Raw genomic sequence first — 26,959 nt, forward strand, 5'->3', positions numbered from 1 at the left:
CCCTCCCAGATCCCTTCCTGCCTGTCCTGCTCCAGCCTCTCTTGCACTGGGCTCCTTGGGGCAGGACGAGTGCGCTCCGGGGGAGGTGGGCGGGTCCTCATTCCAGCTCCGCCAGAGCCTGCTGAGGCAGGAGCCAAGCCGCTGAGCTGCGGGTTTGCACCTGACAGATACCTTCCTGCTTGCCTCCTTCCAGAGCAGACCTCCTCATCACCCGGAGCCCTCTCTCGGAAGCAGTCATGCCCGTGACAAAGAGTGCCGGGGGCCCCCAGGGAGCCGTTGACCTCAAACTGGACCTCAGGTACCCACCCAAAAGTGCCAAGAGGCTGCACAGCAAGGACTCCAGTTTCTGGGATGGACACCCTTCCGAGTCGCCAGGCTTAGAGAAAACCACAGGCATAACGTGAGTGCTCTTTTCTGCCACCCCCATTTCTGCCTTCGAGCCCGGACGCTTGCCTTGGCAAAAACCCTCGAGTGGCTGCGTCTGACCCCCACCCCATTGTGCAGATGGGAAAACCAAGGTCACAAACGGAGCAGTCAGAGACCCGGGTCCAGATGAGAGTAGAGACTTGTGGTCCCGCCCTCCACAGGTGCAGATGGGGACGTTAAGGCCTAGTTACCCCAGGCCATGCACTGGGCCATTGGCAGGAGGGGCGCTAGAATCCAGTGCTGGCCCTACGTCAGTTTTGTTCCTGGTCAATCCTGACCATTGGGAAGTGGGGCAGAATCCCCAACTTCTCAGAGGAGAAGGTGAGATCTGGGCTTAAAACCACAGTGGCCTCACCGACAGCCACGCCTTACCCACCACCCACCCCATCCTCAAGCTACCCTGGCCTCTACTTCGGCCTCTACTTCAATGGTGAGGACATCAAAAGCACAGTATGAGGAAGACTTTCTTCCACCTCCTTGGGGTGTGTTTGGGAGTGGAGGGGGCTTGCAAACCATGACAAGGAAGGGTCTGCAGAAGGAGTTTAGGTGGGGAAGCCAAGCTACGGGGCTCAGCAACCTCGGCATCCACCACTCAAGCAGAGTGGCCAGTCCACTTAGGAAATGTGGGTGAGGTGGCGTGGTGGAGAGTGCCGCCGCTTCAAGAGAACCTGTTGACCCCACTGGTGTAGTAGAAAAAACACCCGCGTTCACCTTGTGGTTCTGCACCTTCCCTTCCCCAAGCCTCAGTTTTCCCCATATGCAAAATGGGGATAATTTGGCCTCAGCGCGAATTTAGAGAGGCTGCCTGTGGGAATTACACCTGAAGGGAGGGGACGAGCAGCGGGGAGGGCGAGCAAAGCTCCTTTCCATTGCTGCCCAGGACCCTGTGGACACAATGACTCCACCAGACAGGGCTCAGCTGCCCCGGGGGCTAATCCTGGGGGCTGTGAATTCCTGACACTGAGGGTGAACTCTCCAGGCCTTGGGGCCATCCACTGCTGAGTAGGGATATTTCTCAATCCGAGACCTTCGGGGAAGAGACTAGCTTTCACGTCCTAAACCGACACGACACGTGGTTTGGAGGCAATTTCAACTACTCAAGAATCAAAGAAATAAAAGCATGAGAGAAGTAGAGGGATCCTCTGTGGCTTTTGGAGCGAAAGAGAAACAAGTCAGGCAAGCATGGAACTCAGGTCAGCTCACCCGAGTTCACATTCCCACTTAGCTGCTAACTGGCCTGAGCAAGTGACGGAACTTTCTCTGTGCCCCAGTTTCTTTTCTGTGAAATGACATTTCACTCCTCCCAGGATGGCTGCAGAGGTGATTTGTGCATAAAGCCCTCAAGTACAGCACCCTTAAAAGCTGGATGCTGTGAATCCCAGAAAGGTCCAAGGTCAACAAATGAGTTAGGGCCATAAATCATGGGTCTCCTGCCTCCCAGCCCAGTGCTTTGCCCAGCTCACCCCACTAAGTTTTTAAGTTGGCTGAGTAGCCCAAAGTTAAACTCTGATTTCCTAAGTCCTTTGGTTAGAAATGTCTAATGTGACCTACTGACCCTTCCCTTGTTGCAAAACAAGCCTATTATTGGAGAGCCGGCACAAGTGCTCAGTCAGCGATGCTGACACCCACAGGGAGAGAGAAAGGCACCCGACTCTCCGCCCTCTTTCCCCCTCAATTGTTCTCTTTAACCCTTAACAAATGGATGGGCAGATCCTTGGAAAGCTACAGGATCTAGGGATTAACATAAAGATGAGGGTGGTTGGGGCAATCCTTTAAAAATATCATTCCTCCCAGCATTCCAACATTTGCAGAGGCTTAGCAAAGTAGACGAGTTGCCCAAGATGACACAGCTAGTTAAGTAGTGGCCTTGGGATTTAATCCCGGGTTTCTCCAACCTCAGAGACCAGGCTCCTTCCAGAACACATCACAGTCAGTGTCCTTCACAGTCAGTGTCCTTGCTGGAAAGCTCCCGTAGGGAACTTCCAGTGTTTCTAAAGTTGTGGATGTGAACCCAACACCCACCTTGGTTTAACCTGGTCCATGTACAAAGAGGTATAGCAATAGATTGTTTTGTAATTCACCTTCCTGGAACTTAGCCCTGATGGTGTCCTTCACACAACCTTCCCGTCTGTCTTAAAGAAAGGGTCTGAGTTTTTGGTTTTGTTTTTGTTGGGGGTTGAAGGAGGCAAGCCACTCCTTAGCTTGATGTCCTGGCCTGAGGGGCAAAAGAAATTCCTCTGGAGCCCAGTCCTCAAATGATCCTGTCTCAATAGACCCCATCTGGAGACCCAAGTCATCTGACCTATTTATTCAGAAGTCACCGTGATTTCTCTTTACTGCCAGCCCTTTTCCCTTTTCCCTGAGTTCAGTCCTATTTCAGCTACTAGTTCTCTGACCTTGGATCATTCCCTTTCTGGGCTTCTGTTTCCTCGGTTATGAAATAGCATTATCCCTTTATGCATCTGTCTGGGCCTATTTCTAGGAGGCAGTCCAGTGAAAGTGGGGTAAAGAACAAGGACTCTGAGGCAGTTCTGGGTTCAAATCCTGACTCCCTAGTCTATCTTTGGACATATCGTTAAAAAAAAAAAAAAAAGATCTTTGTGCTCAGTTTCCTCATCAGCAAAATAAAAGCAATAACCTACTTCCTAGTCTTGACAAGGGGTTAAATGAGGTAATATGGGTAAAGTACTTAGCATAGTGTCTATTATATACTAAATATTAGAATCGTATACACTGAGTGATAGCTGCTAAAACCAGAAGAGTTTTGGCAAACTGAGATGGTTGGTTACCCCACAGGAAACCCAGAGGTGCCAGTCAAGGCCATGGGGACCGAGAGATGGCCAGGAACCCACCTATCCAGCTGAACTCTGGTGTTGGCATGCTGTGAGAGGAGCCTGTTGGACCTCCTCACCTTCAAACACCTACACCCTCATGTCTCTTCTCCTTTAGAGCATTCCAGACCTTGGTTCACCTGGTAAAAGGCAACATGGGCACAGGGATCCTGGGACTTCCCCTGGCTGTGAAGAATGCAGGCATCCTGGTAAGAGGGGCTGCTGCAGGGGGGGGACCAGTATGACTGGATTGTAGAAGGAAGTGGGAGGAGAGGCTCTAAGGGTTTTCAGTGGCTTGCAATGAGCAGTCTTTCTGGGAGGCAGCTGGGTCCAGACTTAGAGCCTAGACATCTAGCCAGGGTTTGAGTTCTGGCTCTGCTACAGACTCTGAGTGGCCTTGGCTACTCTGTCCCTTCTCTGGGACTCCATTTTCTCCCTTGTAGGACGCAGGGGTTGGACTATGACTAGTTTTCCAGTTGTGTCCTATGGAGCACTAGCGCTCAGTAGGGGGTCTCAGAAGGAGCCCCCTACTCCCACCACAACACCCACTGGAATTGCTTTAGGTACTTTATCGGAGTACCACTTGAGATTATATTCGAAAGAATAGCTGTTGCTGCTTTAGCAAGCAGGGACTTGCAAAGCAGTTTGCTGGAAAGGCCCTCGAGTGCTGAATGGCGTCTGTGCTACCAGGTATCTCCTTGCAGTGCTCTTCATAAATCCATCCTCTTCTCTCTTCCCATTTCCCTTGACTCCCCCTTCTTCCAGATGGGCCCGCTCAGTTTGCTGGCAATGGGCTTCATCGCCTGCCACTGTATGCACATCCTGGTCAAGTGTGCCCGGCGCTTCTGCCACAGGTAAGGAGAACAGCATCCTCCTGGTGATTCCTTTGATACTCGGGTCTCAGGGACATCCCAGAAACCTCCTAAATAAGCCAGAGTTCTGAATTTCGTCCAAGAAGGCCAAGGAAAAGAGAAAAGCAGTGGGACAGGGATCTAAGGCGAGGCTCTGCCATATGACTCAATAGGTGATATTGATCAGGCCACTGGGCTTATCTGCTTGGCTCATCTGGAAATCAGGCATAAACAATCCATGCCTAACCCTGCCTCAGAGAACTGTGATGAGAATCCACTGGGATCATGGACTTGAAAACTGCTGTGCCCACGTGAGGTATGCATTATTACCCTTGTCGTGTAGTAACCACCCCACTTGACAGGGAAGGAACACAAGCCACCCAAGAAGTACCTCCAGGTGTCTAAGTCTGAACTAGAACTTGGGTCTCTGCCCCAGTGTTCTTTCCACTCTAGCGGGGTCCTGCCTTGCTGTGTGTCTCCTGACTTTTCAGTACATGATCTTAGGTTAAAGTGCCTCTTGGTAACTGTGTGTGTACTTTCTCCCACAGGCTTAACAAGCCCTTCATGGACTATGGGGACACAGTACTGCACGGACTGGAAACCAGCCCCAGCGCCTGGCTCCGGAGCCATGCCCACTGGGGAAGGTACCTTGTTCTTGCTTTACCTGAAGTGGAGTAAGGTACAGGAGGAGGACATGTGTGGCTGTCAGGGATGCCTTCTTCCCTGGAAAGCTGGCTCGTGTGGCACAGAATGTTGGACTTTCCACATGGACGGGGTTCATTGGCAATCTTCCCAATCCAGCCCCCCTCCTTGTATACCTCCAGTGACAGGGTGCTCATTCCTTTGTCTTGCAGCTTTAATATTGTTTGCTTATTTATTAAACTGCATTTGTCCAATTGTACTATGTACTAGGCCCTGGAAATACTGTGGAGAGCAAGGCAAGGAGGCTTTGCTCTCAAAGAACCCATAATCCAGTGGCAAAGACCAGCATTACACAGTTTAGGAGACAGCCACTTAATAACCACTGGGATAAGTGTGATGAAGGAAAGAAATACTAGTTTCTGGGGTGCCTTGGGTGGCTCAGTTGGTTAAGCACCTGACTCTTGATTTTGGCTCATGTCAGGATCTCACAGTTCATGAGTTTGAGCCCCACATCGGGCTCTGTGCTGACAGTGTGGAGCCTGCTTGGGATTCTCTCTCTCCCTCTCTGTCCCTCTCCCACTCATGCTGTCTCTCTCTCTCTCTCTCTCTCTCTCTCTCTCTCTCTCTCTCAAAATAAATAAATAAACTTTAGAAAAAAAGTTAAAAAAAATACTAGTTGCTACCGGGCAGGTAAGGAGATGCGCATGAGCTCATGTGGGCTGCCTAAGATGGAACAGTTGAGATGAGCCCAGAAGGGAAGAATTCTTGAGTATGAGGAATTACCTAGGGGAAGTGGGCAGGAGCCTGGACGGCCTTCCAGGAAGAAGGAAGAGCAGGGTGTGAAGGTCTGAAGCACGAAAGTATGCGTGACAGTTTCAAGGCACAGAAATACTTAGGTAGCTTGAGGGCAGAGAATCAAGGAGATGACACTGAGGAATGACCCAGGGGCCCAAGCAACCTGTACCTTTTAGACCCTCCTAAAGGCTTTGTTCTTTTCTTCAAAACAACCAGGAAGCCACCGGAGTGTGTTATTCAGGCAAATGATCATATTTGTATTGTTTAAAGATCTCTCTGGCTTTGGGACGCCTGGGTAGCTCAGTCCGTTAAGTGTCTGACTCTTGATTTCAACTCAGGTCATGATCTCATGGTTTGTGGAATCAAGCCCCACGTCGAGCTCTGTGCTGCCAGTGCAGAGCCTACTTGGGATTCTCTCTCTCTCTCTCTCTCTCTCTCTCTCTCTCTCTTTCTGCCTCTCTCCCACTCACACTCTCTCAATCTCTCTCTCAAATAAAAAAACATTAAAAAAAATTTTTTTTAATGTTTAGTTATTCTTGAGACAGAGAGAGAGCACAAGCAGGGGAGGAGCAGAGAGACAGGGAGACACAGAATCCAAAGCAGGCTCCAGGCTCCGAGCTGTCAGCACAGAGCCCAATGTGGGGCTCGAACTCACAAACTGTGAGACCATGACCTGAGCTGAAGTCAGACACTTAACCAACTGAGCTACCCAAGTACTCCATAAATAAAAAACATTTAAAAAAAATCTTAAAAAAAAAATCTTCTGTTAGGAGAATACATTGTAAGCGAGCAAACATAGATTTAGCGAGACCCATGAGAAGGCTATTGACAATATCAAGGCAGATAGCAGTGACAGCTGGGACCAAGCTGGTGGCAATAGGGATGGGGAAAAGTGAATTTGGTTATGCTTTGGACCGTGGACTGTGGGAAAAGGAAAGGCAAGGTTGACTCAGATTTCTGAGGACTTCCGTTTTGGACAAGTTGAGTTTGAAGTTCAAGTGGAGATGGCAGGTGGGTAGTGATATATATGGATTTGAACATATCTTCATGCAAGAGATACAGAACCGAAGTCATCAGCCATGGTGGCAGGGGTCAGAAGAGGTCCCTCAGGGAGAATTTATCGTGAGAAGAAAAGGGAAGAAAGACCAAGACGTCAAGGACCCTTGGCTGTGCTGAAGTCCTCCTCCGGCAACTCCTGTCTTTTGCTTTCAGGGGTGACACTGACAAGTCAACCCCTTCCATTCTGTGGTACTTGGGGCTAAATCTACTCTTCCGTTTTTGTTTTCAGGCCTGTCCCCACCCTGTCTGCGTACTCTTTACTGAGCACCATGTATGCCAAAGTCGCTGTTGAATTCGGATACCCTACACCATTACAGTCCCTGCGCTGTGCCCTCTCATGTAATGTAGTCGACAGACCATCATGGGTCTGGGGCCTCCTTTGGCCCAAAGCCTGTTCACATACTGAATCAATAAATTCAGCCTCTGAGCGGACGAGGGAAGACTTTGGGATGATAACCAGAACTTTCCCAGAGTGTGAGCCAAGAGGAGGCTTCCCCTATCACTTACCCCTCAAATCCTTGTACTCATCATGGGACATATTAAGCAGCATTTACCTGGCTGGCTCAGTCAGTAGAAGATACGACTCTTAACCTCAGGGCCATGAGTTCAAGCCCCACACTGGGTGTGGAGCCTAGTTAAAAAATTTTTTTTTAATTTTTTTTACTGTTTATTCAGTTTTGAGAGAGAGACAGAACATGAGCAGGAGAGGGGCAGAGAGAGAGGGAAACACAGTATCTGAAGGAGGCTCCAGGCTCTGAGCTGTCAGCACAGAACCTGACACAGGGCTCGAACTCACAAACCATGAGATCATGACCTGAGCTGAGTCGGACTCTCAACCGACCGAGCCACCCAAGTGCCCTGAGCCTAGTTAAAATTAAAATGAAGTTAAAGCAGCTTTTCCTGCTCTTCTTGGGGCTGTTGCTCCATGAATCATCCCCTCTCCTATAACTTGAATTTCTATTTTGATCCATGGTCTCTTCCTCTCAACATTTATTTATTTATGTTTTTCAACGTTTATTTATTTTTGGGACAGAGAGAGACAGAGCATGAACGGGGGAGGGGCAGAGAGAGAGGGAGACACAGAATCGGAAACAGGCTCCAGGCTCTGAGCCATCAGCCCAGAGCCCGACGCGGGGCTCGAACTCACGGACCGCGAGATCGTGACCTGGCTGAAGTTGGACGCTTAACCGACTGCGCCACCCAGGCGCCCCTCTTCCTCTCAACATTTAAATGCACTCATGCATCGCCATCTTAAAAATAATGAAATAAACTCATAAAGTTTCCTGGACCTCATGCCATCCTCCAGCAACCATCCTATCTTACATTCAGCAGCTGCTTATTCAGCAGATATGTACTGAATGCCTGCAGTGTGTCAGGATGTGTTCTAGGCAATGGGTCTACAGTGATGAATGGAAGGAATGGACCCATCAAGCCCAGACTCACACTTAGCTCCGTGAAAGAACAGCACACCCTCTGACTTTGCTTCCGTACATCTGGTTCACACCACTTCCGTGGGTCACCTAGATTTTCTGTCCTTACGCTTCTGTTGAAGCTCTTTCCACCAGTGTCCTAAAAGGCCTCTTTATTGCACCTTCTTTGCCCTAGAGAGCCTCTCAACAGTGTGGGTACAATTGGCTATTCTCTTCTTCAAACATTCTCTCTTCCCTTGGCTTCTACTAAACCCTCTTCCTTGGCTTCTACTAAACCCTCTCCCCACTCCTAGTTTCCCACCTACCTCTCTGGCCAGTCCTTTGCTTTCATTGCAGGCTCCTTTGTTTCTGTCTCCCCTTTAAATATTGGTGTTCTCTAGGGTTTGAAACTCTGCCGTCTCTTCTCCTCCCCCCACATACTCCCCAGCACTGACCTGCCTTCTCAAGACCTTATCCATTACTGACAAATCAGCAGTTCCAGACCCTATATAAGGGTCTCCTTACATATAAGTCGTCTATATGAGTGGTCTCCTGAATGTCTCTTCTAGGAACCTCAGGCTCAACAATTCAGTTACTGAATGTGTCAATTCATGCCCTTCTCCTAAAACCTGTTCCTTCCTTCCAGTTCGTTTTGTTGTCTGAGCCAAAGCCCATCAGTCACCTTTCATCATTTCCTTTCCCTTTCCCCCAGATGTAGGTGGTCAACAGGTTATTTAAGTTCTAGATCCCTGGTACACCTTAAAATGCTTTAATGCCTTTGTCTTTGTCCAGGCTGCTGGACACCTCTGTTCTTGTAAGAATCTCCTATCCAGTCTTCCCATCCTGAGTCCTGCCCCCTCCAATGGATTCCACACGGCCAGAGAAATCTGCCTAATTCCTCTGCTGAAATGCTTTCCTCACTTCTTCCTCTCCATCTCCTCCTCCTCGTCTTCTTTTTAAAAATATCTCTCTTTCTCCCCCTCCCCAAGGGATTCCCGCCGAGGTATTGGTTTTTCTAGGAAGGCTCCCTGCTCTATAATTTGGGGAAAGTGTCCTTTTCACCGTGGCCCTTGGTGCCATATTCTTTTTTGTCCATCTCACCCACGACTCTATGAACCCCTAGAGGAGGCGCCATGTGTTATTTGTGTTTCCTCAGAGCCTAATGAGGTGTCTGGCACCTGGTGGAAAAAATTTTAATGTTAATGATAGCTAATTAAAAATGTGGTGCCTACTGCCCTACATCAATTTAGTATCGATTGTAAGGAATGCCACAGAGCCAGGGATGGGGGAGTTTCCTAACCACGAGGAATCTCACCACTTGCTGAGCTGAGAGTGTGAGGATGGTTGAGAAACATTTTTTAAAAAGAACTGTCGTTACCTCACTTCTTACTGCCCCATTGTTGACTGAGGTAGCAGAACGGAGGGTGCTGGTACAGGGACACCAAGCCCTAGGGACAGACATCGAATTGACAAATCAACTCTTCTTTTATAACGCATTTTCTCTCTCTCCCTTCTCTTCCAGGCATATCGTGAGCTTCTTCCTTATAGTCACCCAGCTGGGCTTCTGCTGTGTGTACGTTGTGTTTCTGGCTGATAATTTAAAACAGGTAGAGTCTTCTAGAGAAGGTGGAAGGGAAAAAGACATGGAAGAGGAGGGTCCTCATTTAGTTGTTCAGCAAATGTGGCTTCTTCTCTTGGGCTCCTAGTGTCCTCATCAGTACAACAAAGGAAGTTAAATTAGATGTTATCAAAGAACCTAGACTTCCCCCAATTCATGTGTCTGTTCTACAAGTGGTTACTTTTTTCATAGTACCCTTGGTCTGGTACCTTGGACCCATTCTCAAAGCCCATCTCTAAAACTGAGCTGGAAGGAACCTTGGATCTTGTCAGTTGTCCAGCCTTGGAGCTTAATCACCCTTAACTCTCCTAAAATGGATATGGTTCTTTTTGGATGATATCTAATCTTCTTTGGACGATCTTTTTTTTTTTAATTTTTTTAACGTTTATTTATTTTTGAGAGACACAGAGCATGAGCAGGGGAGGGGCAGAGAGAGACAGAGACAGAATCTGAAGCAGGTTTCAGGCTCTGAGCTGCCAACACAGAGCCCGACATAGGACTTGAACTCATGAGCTGTGAGATCATGACCTGAGCTGAAGTTGGACACTTAACCGACTGAGCCACTCAGGCGCCTCATTCTTTGGACCATCTTTATCTACCTTTAGCTTCTTAACCTCCGGTTTAACAGTTGTTGTCTCTAGGACGTTGTTTTGATCTAGCCCAGAAGTTATCTTGTAGCAATATAAGCAAAATAATATGGGTAGTAACAAAGGCCATCCTTAGTCAATGATTTAGAAATTTAGAAATGTAAAGAAATTAGAAGGAAAAAATAGTAAGCGTTCAGAGTTAACGTCTGTTCTATGTCAGGAACAGGGAGCATGGTATGGGCTTCCCCTCATTCAGTTCTCTCCATAGCCTTATCAGAGTAGGTACTGTGGCTATTCCCATTTCACAGATGAGAAAACTAAAGCTATGAACTATAATGTATACAAGATCACAGAAGCACAGTCAAAAATCCAGGCCTTTTGACATCAGAGCTCCAGTTCTTGAACACCATACCATGTTGCTTTTCAAAATGAAACAAAATTATTGTTAATTCAACCACTCAGGTTATTGTTTTAAGTTAGTATCAGCTGGTGAGCATTTTGTAATGTCCTTATATTTTTTTTTTTTTTTTTTTTTTTTTTTTTTTTTTTAAATTTTTTTTTTAACGTTTATTTATTTTTGAGACAGAGAGAGACAGAGCATGAACGGGGGAGGGTCAGAGAGAGGGAGACACAGAATCCGAAACAGGCTCCAGGCTCTGAGCTGTCAGCACAGAGCCTGACGCGGGGCTCGAACTCACGGACCGCGAGATCGTGACCTGAGCTGAAGTCGGCCGCTCAACCGACTGAGCCACCCAGGCGCCCCTGTCCTTATATTTTTAAATATAACTTCTGCTAGTTTCATATTTCATCACACAGATTAGCCATGACTTAGTCTTCTGTCGTTGGATATTTTCTTTTTTTCCCTTTGTTTTTCTACTATAATCTGTGGCAATGTTTGTATACCCCTTTATTTCCTTAGCATATATTCCTTAAGGTAAAATTATGGGGGTCAAAGAGTTTGATTGTTTGAAGGCTCTTAAAACACGTCATCAGATGGCCGCTTGGAAATCAGTCTGCTGAACGTTATCATCTCTGTCTAAAGACATAACAAGCATTCACTTGAAGAGTTTGCAGGCTCAGTAGAATGTGTTCTAAAAAATAAAAAGTTAGCATCAGTGTATTTTGGTGCTGGGTCAGGACACCACTGACAACACTCTGAGGGCAGGGCTGCTTAATTGTGAACTTAAGGGGCAAAATACGTGGGGGCAGAAAAGATCATTAGAGCAAGGGAAGTCTCCCTTGTGGAGGTCCATCTGGGCTGGGTATTGATGGAAGGTTGGAGGAGAGGTTCTAGCAGCCAAGAAGGGAGGCATGAACACCTGGAGGCAGGAATGTGCAGGACTTGGCCAGGAGAGGCAATAAAATTGGTTGTAGAAGGTGTCGGCTTTGGGAGAGGAAGAGCCTTCCAGATTGAATGGTGCCCAGTATAGAGGACCATGAGTGCTGGCTAATGTGCCAAATATTTTTCCTATTATAGTGAGGAATCAGAAAAAAAATAGACTTAATCGTTCATTCAAGTAGCTGTGGTATGTTAAATGAAAAGGAGACTTCAAAATAAGAGCATATGCTGTGATTGCAGTCTTATAAAATGAAAAGGATGCATATGATACATGTAATTTGTGATATGGTATAGAAAATGCATAAATGGGGAGCACCTAGGTGGCTCAGTAGGCTAAGCGTCCGACTTCAGCTCAGGTCATGATCTCAGGGTTCATGGGTTTGAGCCCCGCGTCAAGCTCTGTGCCGGCAGCTCAGAGCCTGGAGCCTGCTTCCGATTCTGTGACTCCCTCTCTCTCTGCCCCTCCCCCATGTGTGCGTGCTCTCTCTCTCTCTCTCTCTCTCTCTCTCTCAAAAATAAGAACATTTAAACATTTTTTTAAAAAAAAGACAAGAAAATGCATAGATGAATATATTCCAGGACATTACCCTGGCTACCAACGGGTACTGAGATTATCATTGCTTTTACGTTTTCTTCTTGCCTAACTCTAGTTTCTAATTGTTCTAATTGTATTGCTTGCAGAATACAACTGTATCAGTTAATTCAGGCTGATTCTAAATGAGGGTAGTACTGACCCTCTTCTCCCCCATTCCCCCTGACTTTACCAGGGGATGTTTGTATTGTGTGCAGAGGGGTGTTTCTTGTGCATCACAATGATTGGGGGATGCAAATAGCTTTTATTGGGTGGGGTCCAGGGATGCTAAATGTCCTGCAGTGAATGCAGTCCTGACAAAGAATAATTCTCTCACTCAGAATGCCAGTATTGGTCCAATTAAGAAACAGTAAGCCATGGGTTTTTTGGTTAGAAGCAAAAGAGACACCCACCCTAACTCCTTGTGAGGCCCTGGCGTGTGAGACATTCCAGCTCTTTGTGAGGGATTTGATTATGGGCCACGCACTAAGCTCATCGTGTGGCCAACAGATACATTGAATCTTCCCCCTTGCTTTTCCCATTTCTTCCTCAGGTAGTGGAAGCAGTTAATGGCACCACCAACAACTGCCATTACAATGAGACAGTGATTCTGACGCCCACCATGGACTCTCGACTCTACATGCTTGCCTTCCTGCCCTTCCTGGTGCTGCTGGTCCTCATCCGGAACCTCAGGGTCTTGACCGTCTTCTCCATGTTGGCCAACATCAGCATGCTGGTCAGCTTGATCATCATCACCCAGTATATTGCCCAGGTTAGTGCACACCACACACCTGACCCCTCCAGTGGGCAGAGGCTTTTCTCTAGATACCTGCCTAGAGCCAGCCCTGAGGGTAGGTATGTACCTGACTCTCCAGCCTAGTACCATTGTACCATTTTTTCCGCAAAGGTGTCTCTGCGCAATCTCCTTCTTCTCGGTATCTCCTCTTTTATATTGCTTCTCCAATACTTGTCAAATTCTGGGCTTTGAAAAAAATTATACTCTGTAAGGAAAACATCTTGATTGGTGAACTACCAGACCATTCCTCTAATGGTTAGATAGCAGCAAAAGGCAAATGAAAAATAGGATCCCCTACTGGATCCTATTATCACAGAGACTAATCTCAGAAGACCACAAGCAAATCTGTCACAATGCAAATTATGACGCCTTTGAGGTTGAATTATGGATACTGATTTTCCCTCAATTTCTACTTTTCCATCCTTTCTAATTGTATTTATTGGACAAGGCTGCATAGAAATTTAAACCCTTGGCCTACCTCATACCTTTCAGATGTTATTCTCTTTCAGAAGTCACAAGAAAAAAAATTATCGTGTCCATGGAATTTTTTTTTAATTTTTTTTAACGTTTATTTATTTTTGAGACAGAGAGAGACAGAGCATGAACGGGGGAGGAGCAGAGAGAGAGGGAGACACAGAATCGGAACCAGGCTCCAGGCTCTGGGCCATCAGCCCAGAGCCCGACGCGGGGCTCGAACTCACGGACCATGAGATCGTGACCTGAGCTGAAGTCGGACGCTTAACCGACTGAGCCACCCAGGCGCCCCTTGTCCATGGAATTTAATAAAAATAACAAATTAGTTAAGTATTGTAGGAGGACTACAAATCGGTCTTTTATTCCTTAAGACAATATATTAATAAATCCTACAAAAGTGAATTTCCTAATGAGATAGCTACCTTCGAGTCATTTTTAGACCATTCCTGAGGTGGCCCAGTTAGAGAAATAGCTCTGTAATTGGTGTCATATTCCAGGTCACAGGGTACATAAAATATTTATTCCAGTACTTTTCTTCCCTTCAATTTATAACTCATTGAGGATCTATAAAAGGGGACTTTCATATCTATCTAACTACTTCGGACTCCCTAGAATATCACTGAAACTATAGACACAGCACTTTCTGTCACCCCTAACCTCTGGTACATACCAAGTGTCCAAGGGCATTTCAGGCTGGTACCAATCTGTGGTGTGTAAGATTTTCTTTTGGAGGATTCTGGTAAGCCATACTCACATCATGAGGTCCTGACCCTTCAGTACTTTGAATACCTCAATGTCTCTTTCCTCTGGCTCTTCAGTATCGTGTGGTGTTAAAATCAGCTTTGGTGCCTACTTCCTTTTGAAGTTTTCTGAAGTTCTTGACATTCGTTTTTGGTTTTGTTTTTGTTTTTTAATTTAGATTTACTGTCAGAATATTCTTATTCTGACTCTTAAATGAGCCCAAACACGCTTTAAGAATAAAGGTCCTACTACATTTCTCTCTCCCGTAGGAAATTCCAGACCCCAGCCGGTTGCCACTGGTAGCAAGTTGGAAGACCTATCCTCTGTTCTTTGGAACAGCCATTTTTTCATTTGAAAGCATTGGCGTGGTAAGGTTGGAATTGGGGTAGCCTTTCCCCGGTGCTGTGGGTGGCCTTCTGAACAGGAGCCGGGAGCTCTGGGGTTCTGGGTTTCTGTGTGCACATAGGAGAAAGTAACCTCTTGTCCCAATACATCTATTAAACATTTATCTTCATGCCAACATGTGTTTCCTAATCTTTTAAAAGCAAGGCAAACGGAGGTATACAATTTACAGGATGTAATGAAGCAAACAAAAGGAGTTTTAAGCTGGAAAGTACTACACATTTACGATGGATTATTATATAGTTTGTGCTTCCACACTTGAGGAAGGGAAGTGCTGTGCATGTAATTTTTGTTTACTTCTAGTTTACATACAGTGCAATTCACTTGGGGGGGGTGTACATTTCTCTAAGTTTGGGAAATGCATAGAGTCATAGATACACCACAATCAGGACACAGAACAACTCCCTCACCACAAAAAAAAAAAAAAAACCCTTGTGCTGCTCCCATTGTAGTCTGCTCTCCCCGCCCCCCCCCCCCACCGACCCCTGGCAACCACCCTCTTTCTGTTCTCTGTCTCTATTGTTTTATTGTTTCCCGAATATCATACACATGGGGTCATGCTGTATGTAACCTTTTGAGACTGCATGTAAGATTATCTGTGTTGTGGGGCGTCTGGGTGGCTCAGCTGGGTGAGCGCCCAACTCTTGATTTCGGCTCAGGTCATGATCTCACTGTTCGTGAGTTTGAGCCGCGCATCGGAGCTTGGGATCCTCTCTCTCTCCCTGTCTCACTCTCTGCCCCTCCCCTGCTTGTGCATACATGCACATGAGTGCCCTTTCTCTCTCTCTCTCTCTCTCTCTCTCTCTCAAATAAACTTTATATATATATATATATATATATATATATATTTTTTTTTTTTTTTTTTTTTTTAAAAAGATCATCTGTGTTGTTGCATCCATCAATAGCTCCTTGCTTTCGATGGCTGAACATCCACTGTGTGGGCAATACCGCGATTTGTTTATCGGTTTACCTGTTGAAGAGCAGCTAGGTTGTTTCCAATTTATGACAATGGCAACATTGTTCATAATAGTCATAAACTGGAAATGACCTAACAGTTGTTGAATTATAAGAATTCTATACATATTCCAAATGCAAGTCCTTTATTGGATATATAATTTGCAAATATTTTCTGTAGTCTGTAGCTTGTCTTTTCATTCTCTTAGCAGTGCCTTTCATAGAGCAAAAGATTTAAAATTTGATGACGTCCGATAGATCAAAATTTTAGTTTTATGGATCCTGCTTTTGATGTTTTATCTAAAACCACTTTGCCTAACATAAGTCCACAAAGATTTTCCCCTATATTTTCTTTTAAATATTTTATACTTTTATCGTACATTTAGATCTGTGATCCATTCTGAGTTAATTTTTGATAAAGATGTTTATGCATTGGAGTTCATTTTTGTTTAATAGGATGGCCAATTGTTCCAGCATCATCTGTTGAAAAGACTGTTCATTCTCCATTGAATTGCCTTTGCATCTTTACAGTATTGTCCTCCATGAACATGGGATGTCCTTCCATTTATCTGGGTCTTCTTTCATTTCTTTAAATAATGTTTTGATCTTTCACATCCCGTTTCCATACACGCACAACTTAGGGCTGAGCCCAGGACTTCACCCACAGATGCAGGAGATCAGTGTCTCCAGCATCCTTCTATCCATGTTTTCCTGCACACTCATCAGCTTCCAGTGGCTTTTTTTTTTCTGGTTCTCTGGCTAGAAAGCTAGGGTTTTAGCCTCCCTATAGTGCTATGCACACTTCCTGTGACTGAGTCTGACTGGGGTTAAGCACTGAGAGAAAAGAGAGGGAAAAACTAAAATAAAAACAAATGAATGAATGAATAGGGATTCCTTCCAGGGCCTTCTTCATGGACATGCAACCTGTGCAATCACATAGAGACCTGCCTTTGGAAGGATCCCGTACATGGTTTAATGCTCTGCCTTCCTCATCTTGAAATTCTTGATTTTTGAACAAGGTGCCCTGCATTATCATTTTGCATTAGACCCTGCAAATTATATACCAGTGCTGATTTACCCCTACATTCTATAGACCCCCAAGTCCCCCTCCCCTAGTTCCTTTGCTCAAAGAGAAAAACTTGTGTCAGATTTTTAGGTGCCTGTGTGACCACCACAGTCACTGGTCCACCAAGATGCTGCTTTGTGACGGGGACTTGCCCTGGGAGTGTGGCGTTGAGAGTAAAAAGGAAACAAAAAAGTAGGGACCCTCTTCATACTTTTCAGAGTCCTTGGGTAGTTGTTTTGTGTATCCTGCCCAGGGCTTTTAGGTTTAATCAGGAAGAGAGCTATGGTGGAACGTGCTTACACCATCTTAATGGAAATGGAAGCACTTTATATTTAGAATGTTGGATACTCATGGCAAAAAGCAGAGTGCCGTGGTTGAGTAAATGACTTTGGAGGCACACTATGCTGGAATCTTACTTCAGCCATGGGTTACTCTCTGAACTCTAATTCCCCAGCTAATGATGGAAGTAATTGTTCAGTAAGTATCAAACACCTACTAGATACTAATGATGATCAGTATCAGAGTTCAGATTACCACTAGAAATCTTCTAGCCCAGTCTCCAGCTTTACAGAAGAGGAGCCTAAGCCCTGACAGGAAAAGGACTTGAGTCAGGTCACCAGCTGGGAACAGCTGCAGCTGTGGCTAAAACCAAGCACTCCTTACTCCCAGTCCAGGGACTTCCCACTTTATGTGAATGGCCATTTATCTCCTTGGTTGATTGTGGGAGGAGAAAGGAGAGAAGGAGAAATCCAGCTACTGTGTAAAAAAGTCATTGTGAGCCTGGAGAATTTATGCAGCAAAAACGTATTGCAGGAGCACCTGGGAGGCTCCGTTGGTTGAGTGTCTGACTTTGGCTCAGGTCATGATCTCGCAATTCGTGAGTTTCAAGCCCCACATAGGGCTTTGTGCTGACAGCTCAGAGCCTGGAGCTGCTTCAGATTCTGTGTCTCCCTCTCCCTCTGCCCCTCTCCTGCTCATGCTCTGTCTCTGTCAAAAATAAAGAATAAAACATTAAAAATTAAAAACAAAATGTATTGCAGGGTGGGAGAACTCAGGTTGGATTGTTCGCTTTCCATATAATCCCCCAGACATTTTCCTGAGCACCTGCAGCAGCTAGGAGCCTGCCCCTCATCTGGAAGAAAGTGGAAAGACACAACCATGACCCTGACATGGCATCCCCATCAAGCATTTTCCATTTGCATGGAGCTGGGATGCGTATAGGACAAAAAAAGGAGTTAACAGTACAAGGGACTAGATGCTAAGGTCCTACCGAGTAATAAATATATCTAGCACTGGAGGGGTACAGGCAAGATTGGATACAAGCAAGTACTTGAACTTTGGGGGACAGCCCCAGTCTGCCGCAGTCTTCATCTGCAAAATAAGAATTATATAGGCTCCATCTTCATAGAGATGTGGTCTTCACAGTATTAAAAACAAGAACAGTTAACATTTACTAAGCCCTTACTGTATGCCATTACGGTCCTCACGTAAATCTCAAAAAAAAAAAAAAAATTCCAACAGATAAGTTTTCAGATACAGAAACTGAAGCACAGATCAGCCTAATGGTGTGTGTAGAGTGCGCTTTACCCACGGCCTGATCAAGGAGAAGGAGAAGGTAGAAGCGGACTGTCAGCCGAGAGAAGCCTAAGGAGGAACGTATATGGGACGGAAGGCCAGAAGGTTGGTTCCAAAGATAGACGTGACCTTGGGGTGCCCAGCAGGCTCCAGATAGGCGGTCTCAACTCGGACGCTCTTAGGGCCAGATATACACGTGGGGAAAAAGGATCCTGAGAAGGCGTTGTGCAGTGGAGCGTCCTGCTGGGGAACCAAGAACCCCCAGTCCCAACACTTGTCACCGGCTCACTGTGTAAGCCGAGTCTCAGCCTCCCCTTCTGGACAGAAAGCAGCAAATGCGCTAGAATCGGAAGTCTCAAACTCAAATGCCTTTAGCGGGCAATGTGGGCAAAGAGGCCAGGTATATGTCAGTGTGAGGGAAGAGGCGGGCCTGGTGAATGGGGCAAGAATATTGTACCCAAAGGCATTCACCTTCAATTGTCTAAAAGGCTATGCTGGCCTAACAAAATGCTTCTGCTAGCCAGATGGGGCTGCCCCAGGGCACTGAGCTCCTTGGTCTGCACAACCTGAAGAGCCCTTCCAGCTCTGAATGTTCCAGGGCTCATCTTGTGAGTCCAGGCCTGCCGGCCGGCCTTCCTTCCTTCCTTCGTCTTTTATTGTGGTAAAATACACCTAACACAACATTTACCATCTTCACCATGTTTAAGTGTAGAGTTCAGTGGCATTAACTACATTCACATTATTGGGCAACCATCACCACCATCCGTCCCCAGAATTCTTTTCTTCTTGCAGAACCAAAACTCTGTACCCATTGAGCAATAACCACTCACTCCCCCCTCCATGAACCCAGCATGCTACTTTCTGACTCTCTGAATTTAACTACTTCAGGCACCTCATGTAAACGGAGTCACACAGTATGTGCCATTTTATGACCGGCTTATTTCACTCGGAATAATGACCTCAAGGTTCATCCGTATCACGGCATGTGTCAGAATTTCCTTTTGTTTTAAGGCTGAATGATATTTGTCGTACGTATATACCGTCTTTGTTTATCCATTCATCCATCACTGGACCCTTGGGTTGCTACTGCCTTTTGGCTTTGGAAATAATGCTGCTATGAATATCATTTCCAGCCCTTGCTTCCGGTATGTTGGGATATACTCAGAAGTGTCATGCCTTTCTTCTTTATGTTCATGTTCCTCTTTCTCCTTCTCTCTTTTTATGCTATGATGCTTCTGTAGGTTCTTCCCCTGGAAAACAAGATGAAGGATGCCCGCCGCTTCCCAGCCATCCTGTCTTTGGGAATGTCCATCATCACTGCCCTGTACATTGGCATCGGGGCCCTGGGCTACCTGCGGTTTGGAAACGACATCAAGGCCAGCATAACCCTTAACCTACCCAACTGCTGGTAACTTCACAGGCCCTCAGGTGGGGGGGATGTGGGGCCGGGTAGAAATGTGTGAGTTACTTCCTCCTGCCTTCCACAGATGGCAACTGAGGCCTACAGGGCCTCCACAGCGAGAAGCAGAACTCTCGTTGGCACCCTGGGCTCTGGTTTCTCTGTCCAGGGAGCTCCTCTTTGAACAACGGCCTCCCGTGTTGAGTGAGGCCTTGATAGCTTTAGTATGGAGGACAGGATTTAGGAAGAGAGAGAAGTGACAGTCCTTGGGCACCCAAGGAGAGAAAGGAGGGGCCCTCAGGGAGAATAAGAGGCAGAGAAAGGAGTCGTTGGGCAGCAACACTCATTTCCAGCGACACTTCCTAAGGCCTATGCTACCAAGCCTTCCTTGCCACAGCCAAGGGTATACATCCTCCCGGTCAGAGTAGGAGAAAAAAGTAGTGAAGCAAGGACCAATTTGGGACGACCACTGTGAACATTTTATGTTCAAATGCAACCAATTCATGCAACAGTTAGCTGACCCAGACTTAGCCAGGATTTAAATAGACACAGGAACCCATATCGCGTTGTGTGGCACTGTCTCCCACACCCAGGCAGGTCATTAATGACAGGGGGCTTGTCTTTTTAAGGGTCACTTGGAGGCTTCATTTACCTAAATGGGGCTCCTTTCTCAAGTTGATAATGTCATGCATCAAGCATTTCCTGCATGCCAGTTACGTGGAGACGCCAGTCTAGGCACGAGGGAGCTGGGGGGCACCGACTGAGTAGGCTAAGATCTTGAACTTCGCTACCTGCCCCAGCTCGTGATCCAGCGAGGATGGGGGAGGGATAGGTAGTGTATAGACACAAATGGAACAGAAAAAGGAGCCCTCCAGAGCAGCAAAGAGGCTTTGGGAACCTTTGAGGAAAGAAATCCATCAGAACGGGAATCTTTTTGTCCAACAAGGCAGCTCTGTCCAGACAAGGACGACTCTGTCACTCATGGGCCCAAGTCTCTGTTGTGCCACCTTCTAGCTTGTGGTCATGGGTGATTTCCTCAACCTTTCTGACCCTCAGTTTCTTCATCGATAATGCAGAGTTTCCCCGGGGATTAAGTTGGGCATGTCTAAAAATATCTGGCGTGCAGTACAGCTCAAAAGATGGGAATTTCAAAAAAATCAATGGGATTTGGACAGGTGGAAATGGAGGAAAGTGGTGTTTCAGGCAGAAGGACTAGTGAGAACAAGAAACTCAGAAATGTGGAAGTTAGTCTAAGGAATGGCTCCCAGCACACACACACACACACACACACACACACACACACTCATTTCTTAAGTATGTGAGATGTAGCTACCACATTAGTGGACTAAAGGAAAAAGTCTTATCTCCATAGGTCAAAACAGGCTTTGGTAAAACCCGACACACCGTCTCTGCCTCAGTCCAAGGCCTACAAGCGTTACTTTCACCCCCAGCCTGCACACGACCCTATTTGTAGACCACGTCTTCCTGCAAGGGTTCAGGACTCTGCAGTTCTCTCAACCCACTAGAAGCATTTGTTGAGGGCCTGTTATGTGCCAAGAGCTCTGGGGGAATCCAGAGCATTGCTAAGGACTGACATTAGATCACAAGGGACGAGAGTATTTCAGACCCAGGGTTTTTGGTCTTCACCACTTAACACTTCTGTCTCCCTGCACGGGGTACCTGGCCTGAGCCTGTAGTTCCTAAAACCTAAACTTGACCACCAAGTGATAGTGGCTTGTGAAGGTGTTGCATGTAACCATGCTCAAGATTCTATTTGGAGATGACCGGTTTCCATTCGAATTCGTGATACTTTATTCTTTAGTTTTCACTGCATGCTCTGCTGTGACTCCCTCTTAGCTCCAAGAAGCCCCCTGCCCATCATGTTGACAAGGAAACTGCAGCCCCGGGGACTATCCCAAGGTCAGAGGTTAATGTTCCTAGGGCCCAGGCATCAGAGCACAGTGGCCTCAGGGAGCAATGCTCTGCTTTGTCCCGCAGGCTGTACCAGTCGGTCAAGCTCTTGTACATCGTGGGTATCCTGTGCACTTACGCCCTGCAGTTCTACGTCCCTGCAGAAATCATCATCCCCTTTGCCACCTCGCAGGTGTCAAAGCGCTGGGCACTGCCTCTGGACCTGTCCATCCGCCTCGCCATGGTCTGCCTGACATGTGAGTACAAGGCACAGCAAAATGGTGCTATTTCCCTGAGGGCTATCAGGAATCAGCCAGATGGTGAAGGATAATCATGATAACCAGCATTGTTTGAGCACTAATTGTATTTCAAGGACCATACTTTACAAGTAGTAACTCATGTAAGCCTCAAGGACAACCTAATTCTTACAGGTACCTAATTAGTCAGATTTGCAGGTGTCCAGCCTGAGGGAGTGACAGCTTATTGAACAATAATCATCATCATAAGAACTGATATTAAATACCTACTGTGTACCAGCCACTGTGCTCTTTTTTTTAATGTTTATTTATTTTTGACAGAGAGAGAGAGAGAGAGAGAGAGAGAGAGAGAGAGAGAGAGAGCATGAGTGGGGGAGGGGCAGAGAGAGAGGGAGACACAGAATCCAAAGCAGGCTGCAGGCTCCGAGCTGTCAGCACAGAGCCCGACGCAGGGCTCGAACTCATAGACCGTGAGGTCATGACCTGAGCCGAAGTTGGACACTCAACCGACTGAGCCACCCAGGCACCCCATAGGCCGTATTTCATAGTATTTTATTCAGCCCCGCAGGAACCCTAATGAGGTAAGACTATGATACACTTCACTTTACAAAGGAGAAAACTGAAGCAGGGAGCAGTAAATAATTGGCCAGGAGGTGCCAGAACTTGGATTTGAACCCACATCATCTGAGTCCAGAGCCAACACCCTCCAAGACAGAGGTTTGTGGCCAGTGAGTCTAATCGGACAGCAGAGGTGTGTTGTTTGAGCCTGAGTGTTGTATAAATTTCAGCCAACGTTTAAAATGTCTGAGATCTGATATACATCCAGACTTCTAACATTGGGGGGGGGAGGAAACAAAATGATTTGGCAAGCCTAGGCTCACGTTCCCACTGGCAGCAGTGAGCTGGACTTGCCCCCTGGGCTTCAGCTGGCCGCGGTCACCCCCTGGCAGCCCTCCTCATGTTCCAGGCCCCATGATCCAGGGCACCCCATCTGTGCAGGTGTTTTAGCAGGGGCGAAGGAGATGACAGAGATTTCTGTGTGGAGTGTGGTATTCCCCAGCTATCCCTAAGTCTCCTTTAATGTGTTATTTTTGAGAGAGCGCGCGCGCACAAGCAGGGGAGGGGCAGAGAGGGAGGGAGACACAGAATCCGAAGCAGGCTCCAGGCTCTGAGCTGTCAGCACAGAGCCCAATGCAGGGCTTGAACCCACGAACCGTGAGATCATGACCTGAGCGGAAGTGGGACGCTTAACCGACTGAGCCACCCAGGCACCGCTCTAAGGTTCCTTTTAATTGTGATTCTAACACTCCTTCTCAGGGAGATTCTTGCTTCTTGCTGTACTAGACCAACCTATGCAATTCAATGGACACTGGTTTTCTTTCTTTAAAGTGATTTGTCCCCAGTTTACCCCAGGAAGCAGGGACACTACCATTTGGAACCTTAGAGATCAAGGACTTTGTCCTCCAAGATAAGAGTTCCTGAGGCCTCCAGCTTCTGAATGCATTGCCTCAATCAGCACAAATGAGGAAACAAATTGAAGTAACAATAAAGATAACTTTTCTAAGGGCTTTACATCAATTAACTCTGTTATCTAGGGACATAAACCAGTTTAAAACTTTAACACCGCCTGCAGTGTGCGCCATGCTACCTACAAAGATAGATAGCATTTATCCCCATTCTGCAGAGGAGGCAACAGGCTGAGAAGGAGGCTAGGGACTTCCCCAAGGCCACACAAGGGGAAGCCAGAACCCTGCCTTCCAGACCTGTTGCGGTTCTGATACACCACACTCCTCCACAGCAGGCCCGGGGGAGGCTTTTGGGCTTTCTTGGTGAAAATCTGCCAACAGGTCAAACAAGGAATGCAGAAGCCCACACCTGTAAGATATCCTAGTAAAAAATGGATAAGTTCAAAATCCTTAGCTTCTAGTGTCTGTTAGATGTTTTCTGACATGGATGTAAAACCTGGAGAAGATACTCTTTTAATGAGCCCCTGCAATCTTGTTCCAGCTGAAGACCCCTTTCCCCTATAAATAATTTCACATTCTAATTGTTTGCAAGTAAGAGGTGCTTATAGTTGTGTTAATTATTAAAATGTTAGCTCTAAAAAGTTTTTTTAATTTAATTTATTTTTTAAGTTTGCATCCAAGTTAGTTAGCATCTAGTGCAACAATGATTTCAGGAGTAGATTCCTTAGTGCCCCTTACCCACTTAGCCCATCCCCCCCTCCCAAGGTGTGTGTGTGTGTGTGTGTGTGTGTGTGTGTGTGTTTAATTTCTGTCTTTTTGTACATTGATGCGTCCCAAACAGATGGGACAGTTCCCAGAACTGATATTTAATATTATTTATTGAGTAAGAGCTTAATCGTTGTTGAATAATGGAGGATTCAAAGTGTGCCTCGGTGGCATAAAAATTATTTTAAACTAAATTTGAACAAACAGCAGCCACAGGGAAGGGAAAAATAAACCCTTGTCTAAACGTCCATTGCTGAATTAAGGAGGATCCCAGAAGAAGTACAGCCTCTATAGATCCCCTCTCTGGAAGGTTTTCAACCAGAAAAAAAGACTAACCATCATCACAGACAAATTCCTTAAATAAATGATAGGAACCAGTTATGACTTCCACTTTTTCTTACATAGATGCTCTTTCTGCCCACTCCTTTCACCCTATGAGACAGGCATGTGGACCCCTATCTTTGGCTGTTCTGGGAGGAGCCAACTCATCTGAAGGTTCCCTAACCCTAAATAGACTGTCTTTTGACCGGTTAATCCATTGTCAGTTCATCCCCAGCCTCTGCCTCCCCTCGCCCCCACCCGGCCTAAGTAGGCAGAGGGAAGATTTCTCTTCCCAATAAATATGAATGCATATTTTAGAAAAATCATTAAAAACACACCAATTTTTTTTAAGTTTATTTATTTTGTGTGTGTGAGAGGGAAATCCCCAGCAAGCTCTGCAGAACCTGATGTGGGGCCTGAACCCACAAACCGGGAGATCATGACCTGAGCTGAGGTCAAGAGTCAGACACTTAGGCGACTGAGCCACCCAGGGGCCCTGAGACATGCCAGATTTTTAATGCGTAACCTCTAGTGAATATGATCAGAGTATTACAGGACTTTCGATGTTTTACTTATGCAATTAAATGTGAGAAAAAACTGGTTTGTGTTTTAAGAAAAGGATTTTAAAACCAAACTTGAAAAACTTGGCTAAGTCCCAAAAATCCATGCATCGCATATCATCTCCTGCAGGCACCTTGGCCATCCTCGTCCCCCGCCTGGACCTGGTCCTCTCCCTGGTGGGGTCCGTGAGCAGCAGCGCCCTGGCCCTCATCATCCCGCCCCTCCTGGAGATCACCACCTACTACTCGGAGGGCATGAGCCCCCTCACCATCGCCAAGGACGCCCTGATCAGCATCCTGGGCTTTGCGGGCTTTGTGGCAGGAACCTACCAGGCGCTGGACGAGCTGATCTTCTCGGGAGGCCCTCTCACCTTTTCCAACTCCACCGTTTTTATTCAGTGAGCATGGCACTGTCCTGTCCGTACCCACCAGCGCCTGACTTTTACTGATGTGGATATCTTTTATATGCACTATCTTTATTTTACCGCTTTATCCTTTTCTGGGCAAGTCGTGGTGAAACAAGCAAAGACTCACTGGCTACAGGGTCTAGATGGTAATTTAAAAATTTGGTTTTGTTATTCCTTTTCTTTCCATCTCTAGCTTTCCATTAAGTCGAGAGCTCTCCCATGGAAGGCTCTTGATTCCATCCAACTTTTGGGCAATTCACGTCGCCTTGAGTGGTGCTAGGCACGAAGAAGCCACCCAGGGGGAAACCAAGTGACAGCAACTGGCAGAAGGACTTGCAGCTGGCTAAGGCTGACCCTGATCTGGTAGACCAAGGGTTTCCCCTTTTCCAGATCTGTTCAATGAGCAAAGACTAGGGGACAGAACCTATAATCCAACAAGGTATGCATGGCTCCTGTGTCAAAATGGGTAGGCAAAGAGGTCCAACGTGATGTGCCAATGTGCCAATGGCATGGGAAGTTGATGTGCCAATGGCATGGGGTAGGGGAATGGATAATGCCATTTCAGTATTTGGCATTATTTACCTCTTAACTCTTGCAACAAGCATTCTCCCTACGGTGTGTCAAGCATAGTTCAAGGTTCTTATAGTAGGTTGCAAAAATGGCCACAGATTCCTCTTGACAATGTGACTTTGCAGCTCCTCCCATCAAGAGGTGAAATCCATGTCTCTACTCCTTGAATCTGGTCTTGTCCTTGTGACTTATTTGGGCCCGTTGAACATCAGTAAATGTGATGCAAGCATAGATTTGGTGATGGCTTGTGCATCAGGACTTTCATTTCTCCCTATGCTATGGGGTGAAGATCCACCAGTGGAAGAAGCCTGAGCTAGCCTACTGGAGGATGAGAAGCCATGTTGCACAGAAACGAATCATCCCAGTTGAGCCCATCCCTCAGATCAACCAGCCTGCCAACTTCTGACACATGAGGGAAGCCTCCTAGACTACATCCAGCTCCAGTCAAGCTGACCCAAGTCGTAAGAATTGCCCAGATGATCCACAGAATTGTGAGAAATAATAAATGTGGTTTTAAGCCATAAGAAGTGGGAGTTTTTATGCAGCAAAAGTTAACTGATACTCTAAAGGAGATATACCAATGAGTGAGAAAGCATCCCTGCCCTCAAAAAAGCTAGTTTACTATTCACCGGGGGGGGAGGCAAGGGGGGAAGAATTGTAGGTAATCACCTAAGTCGATACCATAACGGGTCCTTATAAGGGCAGAGGGACACTAACTGCTCTTGAGGACAAAGGATGGCTTTCCACAGGTGGTGCCATCAAACTGGATTTTGAGTAAAACTTGGGTCTCCTGACACTGAACCTTTCCCTCCTTCCACTCCGACCTGCCTCCTTGACAGTCCTGGGCCTTTTCTCATGTCTGCGCTCGGCTGACAGCAAGAGCCAGCCAACGTGAAACACCAGCTCAACCTTCCAGGTAGCGTTTGCTCCTTCATCCCTAAAATTACTAAAACTGGGAAAGTGCCCCCAAATAACTGAGTAGATATTAGAGGCAGGTCTGTAGTCCCAAGGGAGAGAGTTTCCCATTGGACTTCCTGTAATTTATGGGAATGACCCATGCTTGTTTCAGTATTCATTTTAAGACGGTGTTTGAAAGGCCCTTTCTTGCTTCTTTTCAACCATGATCCTCCCTATATGGCCTAGGGAAGATATTGGGGGAGTGTCTGC

The 26,959-nt window shown here is 46.5% G+C and overlaps 1 protein-coding gene across 1 annotated transcript; it reads left to right on the forward strand.

Annotated features, from left to right (window-relative positions):
- Positions 1 to 236: 236 nt before the first annotated feature.
- Positions 237 to 25,217, forward strand: SLC36A2 (solute carrier family 36 member 2). Its single transcript, XM_030306664.1, has 10 exons — positions 237 to 400; positions 3,376 to 3,466; positions 4,023 to 4,111; positions 4,657 to 4,752; positions 9,536 to 9,620; positions 12,682 to 12,900; positions 14,409 to 14,507; positions 19,378 to 19,544; positions 21,534 to 21,703; positions 24,946 to 25,217. The coding sequence occupies exons 1-10, from the start codon at positions 237 to 239 to the stop codon at positions 25,215 to 25,217; spliced, it is 1,452 nt and encodes a 483-aa protein (XP_030162524.1).
- The last annotated feature ends 1,742 nt before the right edge of the window (positions 25,218 to 26,959 follow it).

This window comes from Lynx canadensis, chromosome A1 (assembly GCF_007474595.2).
Source record: "Lynx canadensis isolate LIC74 chromosome A1, mLynCan4.pri.v2, whole genome shotgun sequence".
Lineage (NCBI taxonomy): Eukaryota > Metazoa > Chordata > Mammalia > Carnivora > Felidae > Lynx > Lynx canadensis.

Excerpts from the sequence above, each read along its gene's own strand:
- SLC36A2 (XM_030306664.1), top strand. The coding sequence starts at position 237 with ATGCCCGTGACAAAGAGTGCCGGGGGCCCCCAGGGAGCCGTTGACCTC. Across the intron at positions 9,621-12,681 it reads TGGCTGATAATTTAAAACAG|GTAGTGGAAGCAGTTAATGG; the intron begins GTAGAGTCTTCT and ends TTTCTTCCTCAG. Across the intron at positions 21,704-24,945 it reads CGCCATGGTCTGCCTGACAT|GCACCTTGGCCATCCTCGTC; the intron begins GTGAGTACAAGG and ends CATCTCCTGCAG.